The sequence below is a fragment of the Colius striatus genome, chromosome 9 (genome assembly GCF_028858725.1).
Source record: "Colius striatus isolate bColStr4 chromosome 9, bColStr4.1.hap1, whole genome shotgun sequence".
NCBI classification, from domain to species: domain Eukaryota; kingdom Metazoa; phylum Chordata; class Aves; order Coliiformes; family Coliidae; genus Colius; species Colius striatus.
Window position 1 is genome coordinate 9,803,209 of NC_084767.1, and position 16,974 is coordinate 9,820,182.

At 35.4% G+C, this 16,974-nt stretch overlaps 1 protein-coding gene across 1 annotated transcript in view; it reads left to right on the forward strand.

Moving 5' to 3' along the window:
* The window catches only part of DOCK2 (dedicator of cytokinesis 2), a 167,752-nt gene that overhangs the window by 52,573 nt on the left and 98,205 nt on the right, over nt 1-16,974 (forward strand). Inside the window, exons 26-27 of the mRNA XM_062003141.1 lie at nt 5,226-5,374; nt 10,912-11,007. Of these exons, the coding sequence (XP_061859125.1) occupies nt 5,226-5,374; nt 10,912-11,007 (245 nt within the window). The remainder of the gene's footprint in view (nt 1-5,225; nt 5,375-10,911; nt 11,008-16,974) is intronic.

Consider the following 16,974-nt stretch of genomic DNA (forward strand, 5'->3'; position numbering starts at 1 on the left):
ATCTTGGAATCACATCCTCCTGTGGGATGAGTTTGATTGGTGGGGATCTGACAAAACATAATCAATTTTGCTTTTCTAAGACTATTGGGTTTTGTTTATGATCAGTGTCCTACATGTACACTGAGTTGTTTGCTGCACACAAAATAAAGTAATGCTGCTGTATTGCTTTAACTAACAAGCTGAGTTTAATTAGCAGGTGGTCACAAAACAACAAGCACACAAACCTTAATCTAAACCAAAATAATTGTCACCTGAAAAATGATGCTTATAAAAATAGATTGAACATATTTTCCTATAATGACAATTGCAGGGTTGGTTTGGGTTTTTTTTTTTAAGAAGTAATAAAGCTAAAACTACTTAAGAAGCCTTTGAATTTCCATGTAGCTCAACACTTCAACATTGTTCACATCTGAAAATGCACTGTAAATAATTGATCAGCTGCATATGTTAAGTCCTTTTAATAGATTCTGTATGTATCGAATATAGATCAAATTTATAATGCAAAGTACAACTTGGAATAATAAAACTTGCAGAGTAATTAGCTCTTACAACTGGAGGAAATCAATTGTACCTTCTGCCTTAGCTGGCCTTTCAGTAGAACAGGAAAATTTTATGCAAGAAGCCCTGCTTTCTGAGTGTTTAAGAGGTGTGAAATGGCTCTATGCAAAAGAATAATTAAGTCAAAGATTGCCTTGTTTTACCCAAATCTGTGGTTTTTAAATGGGTTACGGACAACAGTGAGCATTTTGCATTCTGGTAGGAGAAGTTTTAAACAGCCTCTGAAACCCTGATAAAGTGGAGATTTAAATTCAATGAAGTTTGCTTCTACTGCTCTTGAGATGTCCACTGCAACTTGTAACTCATCATCTCCTCTCTGCTTCCTGTTTATTGGTCAAATGGGTATCACTAATAAATGTAATCAGATGTAATTTAGTGATAAGTATACAAATAATACCTTAAAGTCTTAGCTTTTTTCTATGTGAGTAAAGATTTAAAGTACACTTTAATAGAGGATCCCCTTATGAGTTTGTTCAGTTTACTCTTTTAATTTACTTTTCAAATAAAGTTCATTGTGTGCAGATTTTTATTATGATTTATTATCAGTTACTTCCTGTAACTTTAAAAGCTACCTGAAGGAATTTTGTGTTTGGTAGCTGTCAGATATATCAAGGGAAATCTTGGCTTAAAAATTGAGCTGTATATTATTTTGGAGGAGTAAAGGAAATGAATATGTTTACCCTGGCAGATATGAAACTGGTATGTGCATATAACTTTCCATGCTCTTTGTGAACTGTGAAAACTGGCTGAGATGTTGTTTAATTTGATATGACTTCAAACTTTGCTTTTATGTACAGGACTATTATAGCATAGCAGTCCCTACTGATATTTTTGAAGTGGAAATGTTTTAAAGCACTCTAATTTCTTAGATGCTGTTGGTTTGGAATCTGTATTCCTATGACATGTGATTGCAGATTAGAAGAACACATTCAACCTTTAGCTCAACATGTCCATCTTCATGTTGTATTAATTGTACTTGTTACTGTGCCTATTGTTAGAGTAATAGTTATGCACCCTTATGAAGAGTACAGTTTGTACATGGCAGATTTAGAGCAGAGAACTTGACACAAAATATTGCCACGTGTAGACATAACTATAACTGTAGACAAGTATTACAGTGATACTGTATGCAGATGAGCTTTATTGCCTGTCATTTGGGTTTGTGTATTGGATCCACAATGCTCTAGGGAAGATGAGGGGTTTTAGCTTGTGGTGAATCATTCTTTCCCCATGTCTTGCCTGCAGTTAGAGAACCTGAGAAGGATGAGTGAAGCAGAGTGTGTATCAGACAAGAGAAATTGAATTTTTCACACATAATTGCTGTGAAATGTACATTTTCATACAAGCTAAATATATGTGAAACATTTTTTGAGGGCCTAAGGATGCTGTGCAGGTGCTATGGACTGAACTGACAAGAAAAAGGTTTCTCTCATCTGTCCTTAGAGTCATGATTTTGATGACTTCTCTTCTGATATAGGAAAGCTTGATGTTTGAGTCTATGGGTGAAAATCCTAGCAAGTCCTAAAAACAGCATGATGTACATAAGTGTAACTTTCTGACATTTCCTGACTTTGTGATAGTCTCTATTCATTTTCCAAAGATTGAAGAGCTGCTGAAAATTTCTTTCTGTGTGCTGGTACTTATTACCAGAAGTTGGTCACTGTCTTCTGTTGCTGAGGATTAGCAGCTGGTCATTTGCAGTGCATCAAGCCACTGCTATGCTACCATTAAATGACAGTTTTTGCAATAAAGGATCATAGGATAGTTCAAGTTTGAGGGAACGTGAGAAAGTGCCTGTTCCAACCTCCTACTCTAAATGGGGTCAGCTGTGAGGTCAGACCATGTTACTCTCAGCTTGTTCCAGTGAGTCTTAAAGACCTCCAAGAAGATAGACCAGGCACCCTGTTGGTTCTACTGCCTGACTGTATTCTTGCTTGACTAATCCACTCTCAAGTCTGTTAAATACATGCAATCTTTCATTAGCAGACTGGGAATTCATTGCAGTGCCAGTTTAAATTCTCTTTTCCAACTTCAGAAGCAAGTTCCTTGCATGTAACTTGCTGAGGTGACACGCAGCTTCTATCTCAGAAGCATGTAGGCTATATGGAAAAGCTAAAAGTCTGGCAAATAACTCTTTCAGCCCAGCTGCAATGGGAATGAAACAGTCATTACTATTTTAAAGAAGTGAGTGTTTTGCTAGTAGGTTTAGCAGGTGTTTATAATAATATATACTTATGGTCTTTTTCCTAACCATGATGAAATGGAACTTGATTAGCAGTAAGTGTTATGTTCAAAGGAAGAAATGACTTAATTGTTTTTGGAGTGGTCAGAACCTTGATGAATGAATCCTGAACTGATCATGAACTGTTTTCCCTCTGAATAACCCTAGACTGTTGAAGGACAGTTTCCACAGTTTGTAATGAAAACAGAATTGAAGTTAGTTTTCTAGCTTTTTCAAAAGCTAGATAGGTAATAATCTAATTTACAACTAGTACTTATTTGTTGACTGGATAGAGAAACCCTTTCTTTGCTTCAGTGTGATAGTACATTTTTTTATAATACATTTTAAAGATATTAGCAATCTTATGTTCAATGATGGGGAGGTCTTTTTGGATTAGTTTTTGGTCGGGAAGCCAAAAGAACTGCATTTTTTTACATTTATAATTAGTTTTAGAAGTGGTTTACATGAGCAAATTAAGAAAGAATTTGCTAATAGTCAAATGACATCTCGAGTCCAAAGAGCTGTTTAATGTTTCGTGTCTGCTGCTGGTGACTACAAATCTATCAGTATTGATGGCTTTTGGAGGGGAGTTGTGCTCTGTCTCCATGGACACAAATCCAGACTGAAGTGCTTTAGGAGTGTTAGCATGCCCTGCTAGTATACTCTACTAAGTGCTTTGTAAGTGCAGCTATTTGGTTTCTAAATCGGAGGGGGGATCTTAAGTTCAGGAAGCTTGTCTAAGTGCAGAATTATTCACATAAATGAACTGTAAGCTGTATGAAATTCCTTTTAACGCAGCTCTTTGAAGAGGTCTTGTGTTGGTATGTGTTCTTCAACTGCTGTTTTACTAGTGAGTTTATAATTTAAACACTGAGTAAGATTTGTAACTTGGAACAAGGGTTATAGAAAATCAGATAAATAGGTCTTTATTCACTTTGGGGTATTACCAAGAGCAGAGATACTTTCTGAGTCGAGAAATTACCCTGCCCCTTAGATGTGATTAAAAGCTCTTGGCTTCATATGGCTTGAAGCTGTTACTTGAAATAAGAATAATCTGCATGGATCTGTTGCTTCATCTGCAAAATTCAGACATTTTTAATCTTCTTCTCCTTCTTTCCCTCTCTTTCTTTTTTACACTTCTGTCTTCCTGTACGAGCCTGTCTTTCTGGGCTTATTTTGGGGGTATCTTGAGCCCCTGTCTTGTTTTAAATCCCATTGGATATTGTTTCAGTACATCTTATACTCTACTTATTTATCAGTTTATCAGTTTAAGTTCAGGTAAAAGTGTTCTAAATCATTCATAACAGAAAAAAAAAATAGAAGTCAAGCCAGTAATTAAGAATTTTTCTACTTTTGTTCTACTGTTTTTTCTGAAATTGTGATATGTGCTATTGATGGAAAGTAGTATCCAATTGATTATATAAATATTTTTTCCAAAGGATTAAGATGGACAAGAATTTTAAGCAGTAAGAAACCAATTGAATGGAAATAAGTAAGAACTTCAGTTCACTGACTCTGACTAAAATGGTTCTGTAGGTCTAGACAAATTTTCTTGTGAGGTGGAACCTCAGCTACATTTAGGTATTTTCTGCCTAGGTTATTTTCATACATATAACAAGTCTTTGAAACATCTGCTCAGTGTTATTCACATAGTTTTGCTGTATTCTCTTTAATTGCATAGCACTGTACAAGTAAGTTGCTACATAAATCATGCAGTGGCATGTATTAATTAAAGTAGGGAAAAATAACCCTGTCTTTTTTGCTTCTAGATAGACAGTGCCTTCATTAAACTTATTTCAAATTTGTGCATCTTTTTTTCCAGATATTTCCTATAAGCACCTGTCTCAAGTCCTTGTGCATGTGAGATTGAAATGTAACTTACTATGTTAACTTTGTTAGATTTCAATAAGGATGAATGTATGCATAGCTTGCACTCCAATAGGCTTGATAGGCCCTTTGTTACAGTCTTTTCCTTGTCTGCATTCTTTTATGTGTTCTCAGAAGGTGCATTTCAAAATGATACATGTTGAACAATTCTATTGCTGTTTGTGTCTTATTTTCTGCAAGAGTAGTTTAGTAAGTGTAGCATTTTTCTTGTTAAAATCCTGTCACTACTTAAACACAGGTTATCTCCAGGTGCTTTGTATGGAAAGTGAATAATTTGTCCCTAAGTGTTTAGGACTCCCTAAGCAGCCTTCAGACTTTAAATGAAACAAATTATTTTTATTAGAAACTTGTGATTTTCATATAGGAAAAATACTGTTCACTTACTCTTAAACTTGTGTGATAATTTTGTATCTCCCAGTCGTGATTGGAAAAGCAACAGTGTCATGGTAGACGGGACTTTAGCTCTTAAACCATATTGTGATTCCCTGTTTGGAGAAAGGCTCATTTACAATTAGTATTTGATTTGTATCTCTTCTTAAGATAATTTTATTTCTTTCAGAATGCAGGGACATTCTGCTTCCTGTAATTACAAAAGAGCTGAAGGAATTGCTGGAACAGAAAGTGGATCAGCAGCTCCAGGTCCAAGAGAAGAAGTACTGTGTTGAATTACTCAATAGCATCCTGGAGGTTTTGAGCTGTCAAGACCCTGTAAGTATTGATGATAATGTAGATGGTCCTAGTCTGTGGTAAGCCTGAGCTGATTAGGTAGTAAATTATTGATGTTGATGAATCTCATTTAAATTTTTAATACGAGTCAGTGGCAAATTGAACTTTTCTCTAATTTTTCACAAACTTAAGTTAAAGGGCAGTTGAGATATTATAGGTGAAGTACTGAGATCTATGCCATCTTCTTTTATTTCTCAATTTTCTATTCTTTATATATTCAGCTGCTGTAAATCAACATAGTATTATTAAAATTAGTGAGACTGCTATGTTTTTTTCCTAGCAGAGCTTCAGGCACTTTTAGGTTTGACTGCTGAAGTTCAATGGACTCAGTACTGAAATGATTTAGAATATTATGACACCAAACTGAGTGACTGAAACACCTGAGGGACACGATGCTATTCAGAGGGACTCAAGCTCAGAAAGTGAGCCCATGTGAACCTTATGAGGTTCAATGAGGTGCAAGCTCCTGCACCTGGGTTGGGGCAACCGGTCTGGTCTAGTATCAATACAGGCTGAGGGAGGCGCAGTCTTGCAGAGGAGGACTTGGTGGTAGTGGGGGATGACAAGTTGGACGTGAGGAAGAAATGTGTGCTTGCAACCCAGAAAGCTAGCTGTATACTGGGCCACATCAAAAGAAGTGAAGCCAGCAGAGGATTCTGCTTTTGTCTCTCCTGAAGTCCCACTTGGAATCCAGCTCTGGACTTAACACTGGAAAGATGGAGACCTGTTGCAGTGAGTCCAGAGGAGAGCCACAAAAATGATCAGAGGATTTTAGCACTTCTCTTATGAAGACAGACTAAGAGAACTGAGGCTGTTCATCCCAAAGAATAGAAGGCTCCAGGAACATCTTATTGCAGTTTTCAGTATTTAAATGGGGCTTATAAGAAAGATGGGGACAGGCTTTTTGGTAAGTTCTGTAATGATAGGACAAGGGCTAATGGCTTTAAACTAATAGAGTTGATTTATACTAGATAGGAGGAAGATATTTTTTACCATGAATGTATTAAGCCACTGGCACAGGTTACCCACAGATGTTGTGGATGCACTATCCCCTGGAAACATTCAAAGTCACATTGGACGGGGCTTTGAGTGATCTCATCTAGTTATAAGATATTCCTCCCTGATAATTACAGTGAGAACTGAACAAGATGACCCTTAAAGGTCCTTTCCAACAAAAAGTGTTTGATGGTTCTACAATTATTCTAGGTATTCAGAATAATTTTCAAATGTAATGTTGTTTCTTTTATAAAAACCTTTGTAACCTCTGAAAGATGTTTTCCAGTGTATGAATGTTGTAGCGTATGTTTGCTGCTTTCAGCAATGTCTGTGTAAAACAGATACTCTTTTCCTATACTTCACTTTGAGTCTAGGTTTTCCTAGGTTCCTCAAGTTTTGGAACACTGTAGAAATTGAGTGGTTGTTTTTTTTTCATTTGAGGTGATCTTGAATTAACTTTTTAGTCCATCACATTTTAATGAGCAGGAGGTTATTCAATGGAATTTCATGATGATTAGAGGACTTTGTTGTGAGAAAACCTTACAATTAATTACATTAAGGAAGTTGTAATTTCCCCTGTGAATACATGCTGATTTATCCTAAGCCATAGTTTTCTGAAACGTGTGTTCAAACTTTATAGGCTTTGGATAAAGGCAAGTTGTCACTTAGTCATTCTTCACTTGTTTCATTTTCATGTATCATTTTCTAGTAACAAAACAATTACAGCACTTTGCTTGGTTTCATAATATCTTTGAGTTTGAAACTGAAGAAGCTTATCTGTTTGCACAGGGCAGGCTCTTCATGTGTATTAGGAGCTATTTTCCTCATTGTTTCATATGTAAGCACTTCAGAAAGGATTGATACAAGGTCTTACTTAAGAGCCGTGAATTCCATTTGCAACTCAAATGTTCCAATAAGAGAAATGGTGAAAGCACAACAGGGCAAAGAGAGAAGTTGCAAGTTTACAGTAAATCAGTTTCATAACTGCATATTCCTGTTGTAGGTTAACCCCAGATGGTAATTAAGCACCACCTGGTTTCTCACTCAGCCCCAGTTGGATGGGAGAGAGAACTGCAAGAATAAAGATGAGAAAAACTGAGTGCTGAGATAAAGACAGTGTAATAGGTAAAGCAAAACAAGGAATTCATTCACCACTGTCCATCAGCAGGCAGGTGTTGAACCATCTGTAGGAAAGCAAGGCTTTATCATGTGTAATGGTTACTTGGGAAGATGTGCCATAAGTCTGAATCTGCCTCTCTTCCTTCTTTCCCCAGCTTTCTATTCTGAGCATGTCATACAGTCTGGGATATCCCTTAGGTAGTTTGGATCAGCTGTCTCAGCTTTCTTCCCTCTCAGCTTCTGATCCAAAATCATCTGATTTTAGATTATATTTAAAACTTTGTAAACTTAACTTTGATATTTTCACATTTAATTTATTCTGTCAAAGTTGCCAGAAGTAGAATATACACAAAGGACAGAAGAGAAGCTGTTTATTTGGTCTGTGTGTTGTGTGGTCAAAATGTATATTGTGAGGTGGTCTTTGAAAGTGTTACAGAATGTTTGAAGAATGTATTTTCTTTGTCAAAGAAAAAGATATTGTGATATTACCAGCTCTTCTCTACTGTTTCGGTCCTGTGTTTTTTGTCAAGTAGGAATGTGCAAATCATCAAATCTTTGTGATCAAACACTGTTCTCCTCAGCTGCTGTCTATCTGCTGAGTTCTACAGGTAGCAAGTATGTTGTTGAGAACACTGGTTTATGTTAAAAACTTTTTTTTAATGAATAGACAGTTATTGTTAGGCATCTGGGTGAGATAGCAATGTCTGATTTTTAAATTGCCTCTACAGCAAACAGCTCTTGGACATAGATGACATAGTTTTAACTGAATTAGGTCTAAAATTAGCTTCATAGCTTAAGACTGTGTGCTTTTAGCAGCACCTGTGAGATACACTTAGAGCCCTGAACTGCAAGTAAGTAATTGACAAAGGTTGTTGTGAAATCCGTGACTTTTTGTTTTGATTAAATACAATTCCTTTTTCCCCCTTTACCACAACTCTGATGTATGCAATCTGACAGCTCTTCTCAAGCTGACTTGATTTCTAATCTGACATATATACTATAGTTTAATATTCACTGTAGATAACAAGGTTTTATTTATAGTGCTTACACAGTTAAATGTAATGGTTAACTTTCTTTTCAAACCTAGAATAAAATCTCTGTTGAGACTACAAGCTGCATCATCTTTTCCTGTTGTGTGTGTGAAGTTAGTAATTGGCAGCAGCTGCATTTAAGGCTGCTGATTATATTAGCAAACAAGTCTGGAGGCATGTTAGAGTTGTGCAGAAATTTGTGAAACGTTTCCCTCCACTTACTGCAGATCGTCAGAATTTAGCAAAGGAGGATTTCAAAGGAATTTAGTCATTGAACTGAAGTTCTTCTGTACACCATTTTCAGTCACAACAACGCTTATGATTTATATGATTTTTAAAAACCTTTTGTCATCTTTTTTTTTGTGTGAGAGAGGGAACTCGGTAGAACTAGATGCATATGAGTACTAGTATACATTGGACCTGTTTGGTGTAGAGTTTTTCTTTGCAGCAACCCATATGGTGCTGTGTTGTAGACATGAGACCAAAACAGTGTTGATAACACAGCAATGAAAACTGTAGTTGTTTCTGAATAGTCCTTGCACATTGTCAAGGCCTTCACTGTTTCTCACTCTGCCCTATACCAGGGATAGGCTGGAGTTGGGCAAGAGTTTGGGAGGGGACAGGTTTTGTAATACCATAGTTCTGAAGAAGTCATTCACTCAGTCCATATTCGTCACTGTCCAAATCAGTGACCACTCAATGATATTCTGAAGTGCTTGATTGACTCCAAGACAGTGGAATTACTTTGATTTTTTTTTTTTTTTTCCCAATCTTATGCAAGTTTAAACAGAACATGGAGGCTAAATCAAACACTGACTGCTATGACCCCGCTCAAGTATTTTTAGAGTGAAATGTTTGGTTTGGTTTTTCTATTTACTAATTTACGTATATCAATGTGTGCCATCCATCCCATCAAGGAATCCAAGGGCATTTGAGTTCTGTGAGAGAGCTTCCTACTGTTGAGCTGCATTCCACATAAAAATTCTGATTGTTTCATGCCTTGGTCATATAGCAAGTCTTTTTCAGCTGTGAAGACAAACATACATTTCTGTTGCCTATGTTCCATTAAATGGAATAATATAATTCACATTTTCTAAGGGATCGTTAATGGTACAAGTTGTTAATTTAGCTTCTGGAAAGTCTTATGTTTAATCAAATGGACTGAAGCCAAATGGTGAATTTTCCAGGTTTCACTATAAAACATGTCATCCTTATGAAGTGAAATATGAGCTAAGAAAATGTATGTTCCAGTGGGCTGCTAGAATGTCTTCTGAAGCTAGAAAGTGTTAGTGAAAACATGATTTTTGTTAAGCTAGCAATGTCAGTACTGAATGCCTAATTGTTTCTTAGATTATGAAGGTAGTTTAAGTATCATAAAGAAACGATTCAATTGCTAACATTTCTCTGAGAATTCAAAAGCTTAAGAGAAAATAACCTTTGCATACTTGAGCATGTGTTATACTTTTCCCAGTGTGTTTTATGCTAGTTGCTGAATTCAGAATAGATCTAATCTTTAATAATGGAATCATGGCTAAATGTTAAAACCATTATGTGGTGTTCTGAACTGTTACTAATAATAGTTTTTCTTTCTTAGTTTGCTGCTTGCTAGTTTACAGAATAGGCAAGTGATCAGAGTAAAGTCAACAAAATTGGTGAATATAAGGTTGTACCCTTCTGCTCAGTGTTTTAAAATTAGTAACAACATTTTCTTTTGAAGGCAAAACACTAGAGATATCATTTGATGTGAGTTAGTGAATATTTGCCATTGGGCTGCACAAATCACTCAAAACTTGGTGCTGACAGGTTGTGGATCTCTAGTGTAGTCTCAGCCAGCAAGATTGACCAGTATTTTGGTGCTGGGAGCAAAGAGCAGATCATCTTCAATTTGTACCCTCATAGCTGCGAAGTGAGATGAAAATAACTTTCTCTTTTAATAATTACATACTTTGTGACTACAAGCTAAGAATATTGCTGAGTTCCAAACTACCCTGGGGGCCACTGACAGTTGTGGAGAACTGTGATACAGTTAGTGTCAACTTCTTGTTACCATGGTGTTGCTGTGAAGTGATAGGGTACTGAGTTACTGGGAAAACACAGGTCCCTTGAGTGAGGGAAGTGGAGTGACTATTTAAATTGAAAACCAGTTATGAGGTAGATAGGGCTAAAATTGGACTGTGACAGTAGAAATGAGTATTTCACTGAAACTGCTGGAACTAAGAAGCAACGTGAGCATGAAGTGGTGTCATTCTTTCAATAAAGTGGTTATATTATACAGCTTGAACTGTTAATATGGAAATAATTGCTTTGTTCTCTCTTTTAGGAGAAAGATGGATTTAATACCAAAACTGCTTGTTTTTTTTCTTTCATTTACAGGCATCAACTTATCAACATATTCAAGAAATTATGGTACAATTATTACGCACAGTGAACAGAACTGTTATTACAATGGGACGAGATGATCCCTTAATTGTGAGTAATATTTTAATGTATTTTTAATGATTTGGAAGTAATTTTATGGCTATCCTGAGAAAACACAAAAATAGTATTTGTGGAGTTTAGATTTTAAAGTAAAGCATCTAAAGCTTTACTCTGTTTTCATTCGAGTGCACTAGTGCAGCACCTTTTGAGCTGTAGTTGAATGCTGCAAGGTTTGTCCATTCTTAATAAAACAAACACTACATCTAAAGTTAGTTACTGTTTGCTGAAAGAAAGATATTTTATAAACCTGCATAAAGGGCACACTTCAACGTAGTGAAAAGACTGTTTTACTAATCTGAAGTGGAATTGTGTGCATTAAACTGAAGGGAAAAAAAATCTATCCTGAAGAGCTTATGTAAATAATTAGTGGATGTTCTATTTCTCCCAATTTTTCCATGTGCTTTAATTTTTTTGATGGGTTACAGTTGCTATGAAACTGCTGCCATTCCTGGCTCTGTTCCTGGAGTGGGGAAGATGATGCTCTGTGCACACAGGGAAACTATCTGGGAATGCAGCAGCACAGAGCACTCACCTGAGATTTTAGTGGAGATTCCATGGTTTGAGAGTTATAATAAGGGATTGTGCAATTTATTCTGATTTTAGTACACATCTCGTGAGCACTCCTCTTGATTTAGACTTTTTGTGAGAATGCAAGCCAGTTGTGTCAAGCATGAATTATGGAATTTACCCTTCAGGCTGTGTGCATAAGAGAGGAAAATGGACTTTAATTGTTAAGTCTTTACAGATTTACATCATTCTGCAAAATTATGAGCAATATTTACTTGATTGTTTTGTCCATGGGAGGTACATTGTTGTCCTTTAAAGTCTACTTTGTTTCCTTTTTAATGTACTTTGGGAAAACACAGTAACAGTTTTAGATTCTTGACATTCAGAGCATATGTGTCTCCTAATAATTGAGTTGTTCAGAGGAGATATTTGCCAATGGTTGCTTCAGATTCCCTGGTGGTACATTAGCAAGCTTCAGAAATCATATATAATAACTGTTTATCAGAACTCAACCTATTATTCTTCTTTGTGTAACCTTCTGGCCTGTATGCATGGTCATAACAGGAAGAGGGTTTGAATGACGACCTAGATAATCTTACAGTTCTCTGCAGTGTTTAACAATGTTTTCTGTACTTGCAATGTCATGGGTGATGTAACCCTTTTATTAAGGAGTATACAGAATACCATAAACAGTAAATGAAGAAGCGAAATGAATCTGTAGTAATAGTGCAAAAAAAAGAGATCTGTATCATTAGGAAATCATTAGGAAACAAGCTGGTTGCAATCAATTGAAATGGCTTGGAAAATCTGTTTGTTTTTCTTGTTTGGTTGGTTATTTCCCCTCTCATCTACTTAAATTTGTTCAGCTGTTTTTACCTAAGAAGATCAAATCTAGTGTGAATTTTGAAATGCAGATGTCTGAGTGCTAATAATGCTCCTAAGCACCTATGTATATATGTAACTGGACACTTGAGGGATTTTTTTCAAGGCAGAATTTCAGTAGATTAAAAAGTCTTCTAGAACCAAAATCTCTCAGCAGAGTAGTCTTTTAAGATGTGAAACATGAAGAAATTGTAATGAAAAAAAAATGACCTTTTGCATACAGAAAGAACTGGCAAAATAAGCTTGTTTCATGCTCTGTGAACTGCCTCTGGTTCTCTCTTTTAGTTTCCTGGTTTGCTTTAAATCTTCTTGTGGGGGCCAAACTTGTTGAAAGCCTGAGTGCTCCATCTCTTAAAAATGAAACAGAGAATTAGAAATAAGGCCCTTATGCAGAGTGCTCAGGTGACATAAAGTTGGTAAAAGTATGATGAGCTCTATGAGTACACGTGGGAAAAAGAGCACAGCTGTAGCTGGACAATGTAGCTGATGTTACACGGATACGAGTGACATTTCAAATCGAACTACATCTGTTACTTATTTTCAGAAGGACAGAAGATTACTCTTTAGTTTTTTAAATCTGCCCCTATGCTTCTGAATATTTAAAGTATTTTTATTGCCTGTGTAATTTGTAAGTGGCATGAAAACACACACTAATGCTAAATTATGCTCATTTAAAAAACGGTTACTATCTACAAGACCTCTAATTCTATGAAAATTTATGTCTTGTACCTCAGAGACTGCTGGATTTTATTTACCAGAGTGTTTACACTTTCTGGCAGGGATAAGCAGGTTAACTTTTCTATTGAATGGTCCTTTTAACAATCTTTCAGCTTCTTGGCAGAGTAGGAGTTAAAAGGATTTGGGGTTAAAGTTGCCTTTATCTCTTCTTGCTACAATGCCAGTTTGAAGCTAAGGGAAGGTGCTGCCTTGTGCTCAGCTGGTAGAATCATGCTGTCAGCTTTGTTCATGTAATTACTGGAAATAGTCAGGCTAAGGAGGACATAATCCCTTCAGGAGAAGGTGTTGGTGAAGGAAAAGTAATTTGGCTCTCTGCAGCTACTGCAGAGAAGACTTACTTAAATGCCACTCTTGCCTTTATTGTGATGTTGTGGCAGTTGAAGGCTTTAACAGCTGCTTGGTTATTTTCTCTATTAAAAAACCTTGGCTGTATTTGCAGAAATGCTTGTACACTTGTAATAAAGTGGGATAAGTTTATTGTCTGAAATTGGCTATTCAAGCTTTATCTTGAATACTTTATGGAATTTAAACTTATAGTTAAAGGGCATTGTGGTGCACTGAAGTGTGACTACAGTAATTAAAGAAGTAAATGTATAGAAGCATGCAGAATACAGAAGTACCTGGTTTTGGTCTTAGCTTGGCTTATGTAAAGAAAAATATAATAAATTCACCATATACATTTTTGAAACTTGCCTTTGGTACTCTCAAAATTGTTTTGTTTACAGTATCAACTTAACATGATAAAGAGAATGTAGTTGTGCTACACAGAAATGCCTTTAGTCAATATTTGTATAACACATCATACAAATAAAGACTTTGCTGAAAAAAAAACCAGTGTATTACTCCAGATAGCATGCTTCTGCAAAAAAAAATAAAATACAATACTCTTTGGGGAAATAATGACCAAGTAAACCATTTTGCAGAGCTGCCTTGGTTGGGGAATATGATATATTCAAATGCACACATGATTTTGCTGAAATTTACAGGTTTGTTTTTATTCAGTACTCAAATTGAAATCCTTTCTCTACCTAGAAAGCTGCAAAATGATTCCATGGAAGACCTGTTTATTAATTTCCCATTCATTTTCCTTATGCAAAGAACAATTGTTCACTTTTTCGTCTAAATGTTGTTTGTTATTAATCAACTCCTGAAACCTAAGAAAAATATCTCATTTTATTGCAAAAGATAACATCACATTTAAAGAACCTAGAAATTTACAAAACATACATTGGATAATACATTACATTAGGAAGATGTTTTATATCTAAGCTAACATCATTACTAAGTATTGTGGCTTTTTTTTGCAAGAGCTGTAGTACACAAAACCATAAAAAGCCCTACATGAACTGCTGTTAAGTGACAGAGAGAAGTAAGGATTTAGTTCATACATTCTGAATTTTTAACGAACTTTAGGTTGATTCCATAAAACAGCGATTTCAAGTACTGTAATTTTGGAATATGCCATGATCTGTAAAAGGTTTTATAAATAGCATATTGTAGTTGGCATTTAAATATCTTTCAGAGAAGCTTATGATGTTTTGTATCCAAGTGCTGTCAAGTAGCTCTAGTTTGGAGGTTTTTTTTGTTGGCCACTTATGAGGTTTTCAAAAACTTCATTTAGTAGCATGTTTGTGTGTATTTCTAACATGTATTTCCTACTCTGGGAGCTGGTCCTAGGTATTACCCCATAGTTTTTTAAATTAGAGAGGTTTTCACAGCCAGTGCTATTGTCTTCTAAAAAATCAACGTATTTCTGCTGTTTTTCCAATTAATTACTGCATATTATAAAACATCAAACAATAAAACAAAAAGTAATGCTTATATATTGTATTTTCACATAGATTCTCTAATTATGTGTTAGAAAGTTGTTATGTTTTAGGTATTTTGTGATGCTAGGATATACAAATTTGTATGTTAAATCTAAACAAAATACATAACAAGTAAGCAACCTTACCCTCTTGCTGTGGCTGATGTGTACTGCAACTGACACTTTCCCACTGTTACCTATCAATGTAACAAATGGCCTTTTGCTCCAATGATGTCTTTACAAATTTATGTGGAAAGCTTGTGATGTACTATGGAGAAGACTTGCTGTAATAACTTACATTTAGATGTTGGTGTTTTAACATTGTGCAAATGTAATACTTTTTTTGGCATAGTTTTTACTTTATTTTCACTTACAGTGCTGCATGTTTTGGTTCATGGTAGTCTGAGGCTCTTCAAGAAAAATGAGAGAGTTCTGTCTGTGTTTTAAATAAGCCTTTAGTCTGGATCTTAAATATATATTTTAGATCTTGGAAAGCTGTTGTTACTACTGCTGTCTCAAAAACATCTCCTTTGTTGTACTTAAGTCCTGAAGCAGAGCACTCCAGGATTAACCTTTCTGAAGGACAGTGCTTTAGCAGCACCGTAGTTTCATATTTCCTATGAAGAAAAAAAGATGATTTGAAGATTAACTCAAAAACACTGAATAGAGGATAGGCTAAAAGACAACTTAATTTTCTTGAATTCCAGTGTGGGAAGCTGAGTGTCAACTGGCCTAGATACCTAAGGGTGTGAGTGCATTGTAAAAGAGAATTTCGTATGCATGTATCAACAGTCCATACTTACTGTTCGAGAGAGAACTGAAAAACAACAGACAGGAACATGAGAAACAAGCTGTTTCTGACTGGGAGATGGAGAGTTAAAAATTGTCTACAGTTCTGAACTAATTCAAGATCAGGCATGAAAATATAAAACCTATAACCATTCGAATCAACATATTTCTGTTCTTCAGAAGTATTGATATTTTTTTGGGTCATAAGAAAATCTTTTAGAGCCTTACTTACGACTATCTTTGGTTGGACTTAAACTAAATGGAACATTTCTATTCTTGCATAGTTGTCCTGACCCCAGATTCAATGTGATGAACCAAAACACTGTGGTTTGTTTAAATTAAAAAATCTGAATCCTTTGAAAAGATAATGGAGACATTATATTCATTATGTATGCAAAATCAAAACCAGACACCTTAAAATGAACATTTTTGTGCTTGTTAACAAAAAGATTTCTTTCATATAAAAACAAGTTATTGAAAATCAATTCACTACAGAAAATAACTTACTGGTTTTGCTAGTGTTAGGCCTGTTGGTATTATGTAGTATTATACCTTTACCACAGCGGATATTAATCTTAGAATGTTATCCTAATACACAAGAAACATTTACACACTAATAAAACCTTCATTATAACAATAATAGAGATTAATGAAAAATAGGAAAGCTGTTAGCATACCAGCATAAGCAGTATGTGTAGTATCATGACATGTTCTGATAGAATAATTTCTTACCTTTGTTACACACACAAATTATTGTTGAAGAGCTTTTCTGTCTGGCTAAAAGGCATCCTTTTCACTTGTAAAAATTTGTAGAAAGCTTTTCTTCTGAAAAGCTTCTAAAATAATGATAATTTTCTGACTATCATTTTCATATGGACTGAACTTAACATGGAAATGGTTTTTAGAACGCTTCAGTCCTTCAGAATTTTCCGAAGTCGAGGCATGTCATTTACACTCTTCTAAATGAAAACTGGGTTTATGAAAAAACTCAGCTTTTCCAGACAAAATTCTTCCATGCAAAATTGATTTTAATGTGTTTTCAAATGTGTAAGTAACCCTAAAGAACATAGAAGTGTACCAGAAGTGTACAGACTTCTAACTACCATTGCACCATTAATACAATTTGATTCTGAAACATAGATTCCAGGGCTAACCTATGAAATACTCTGGCATCATTTGAGCTAATTAATGACAGTCACTTCTAAGAAAAGATCTGCAGTACATTCCACTAAACA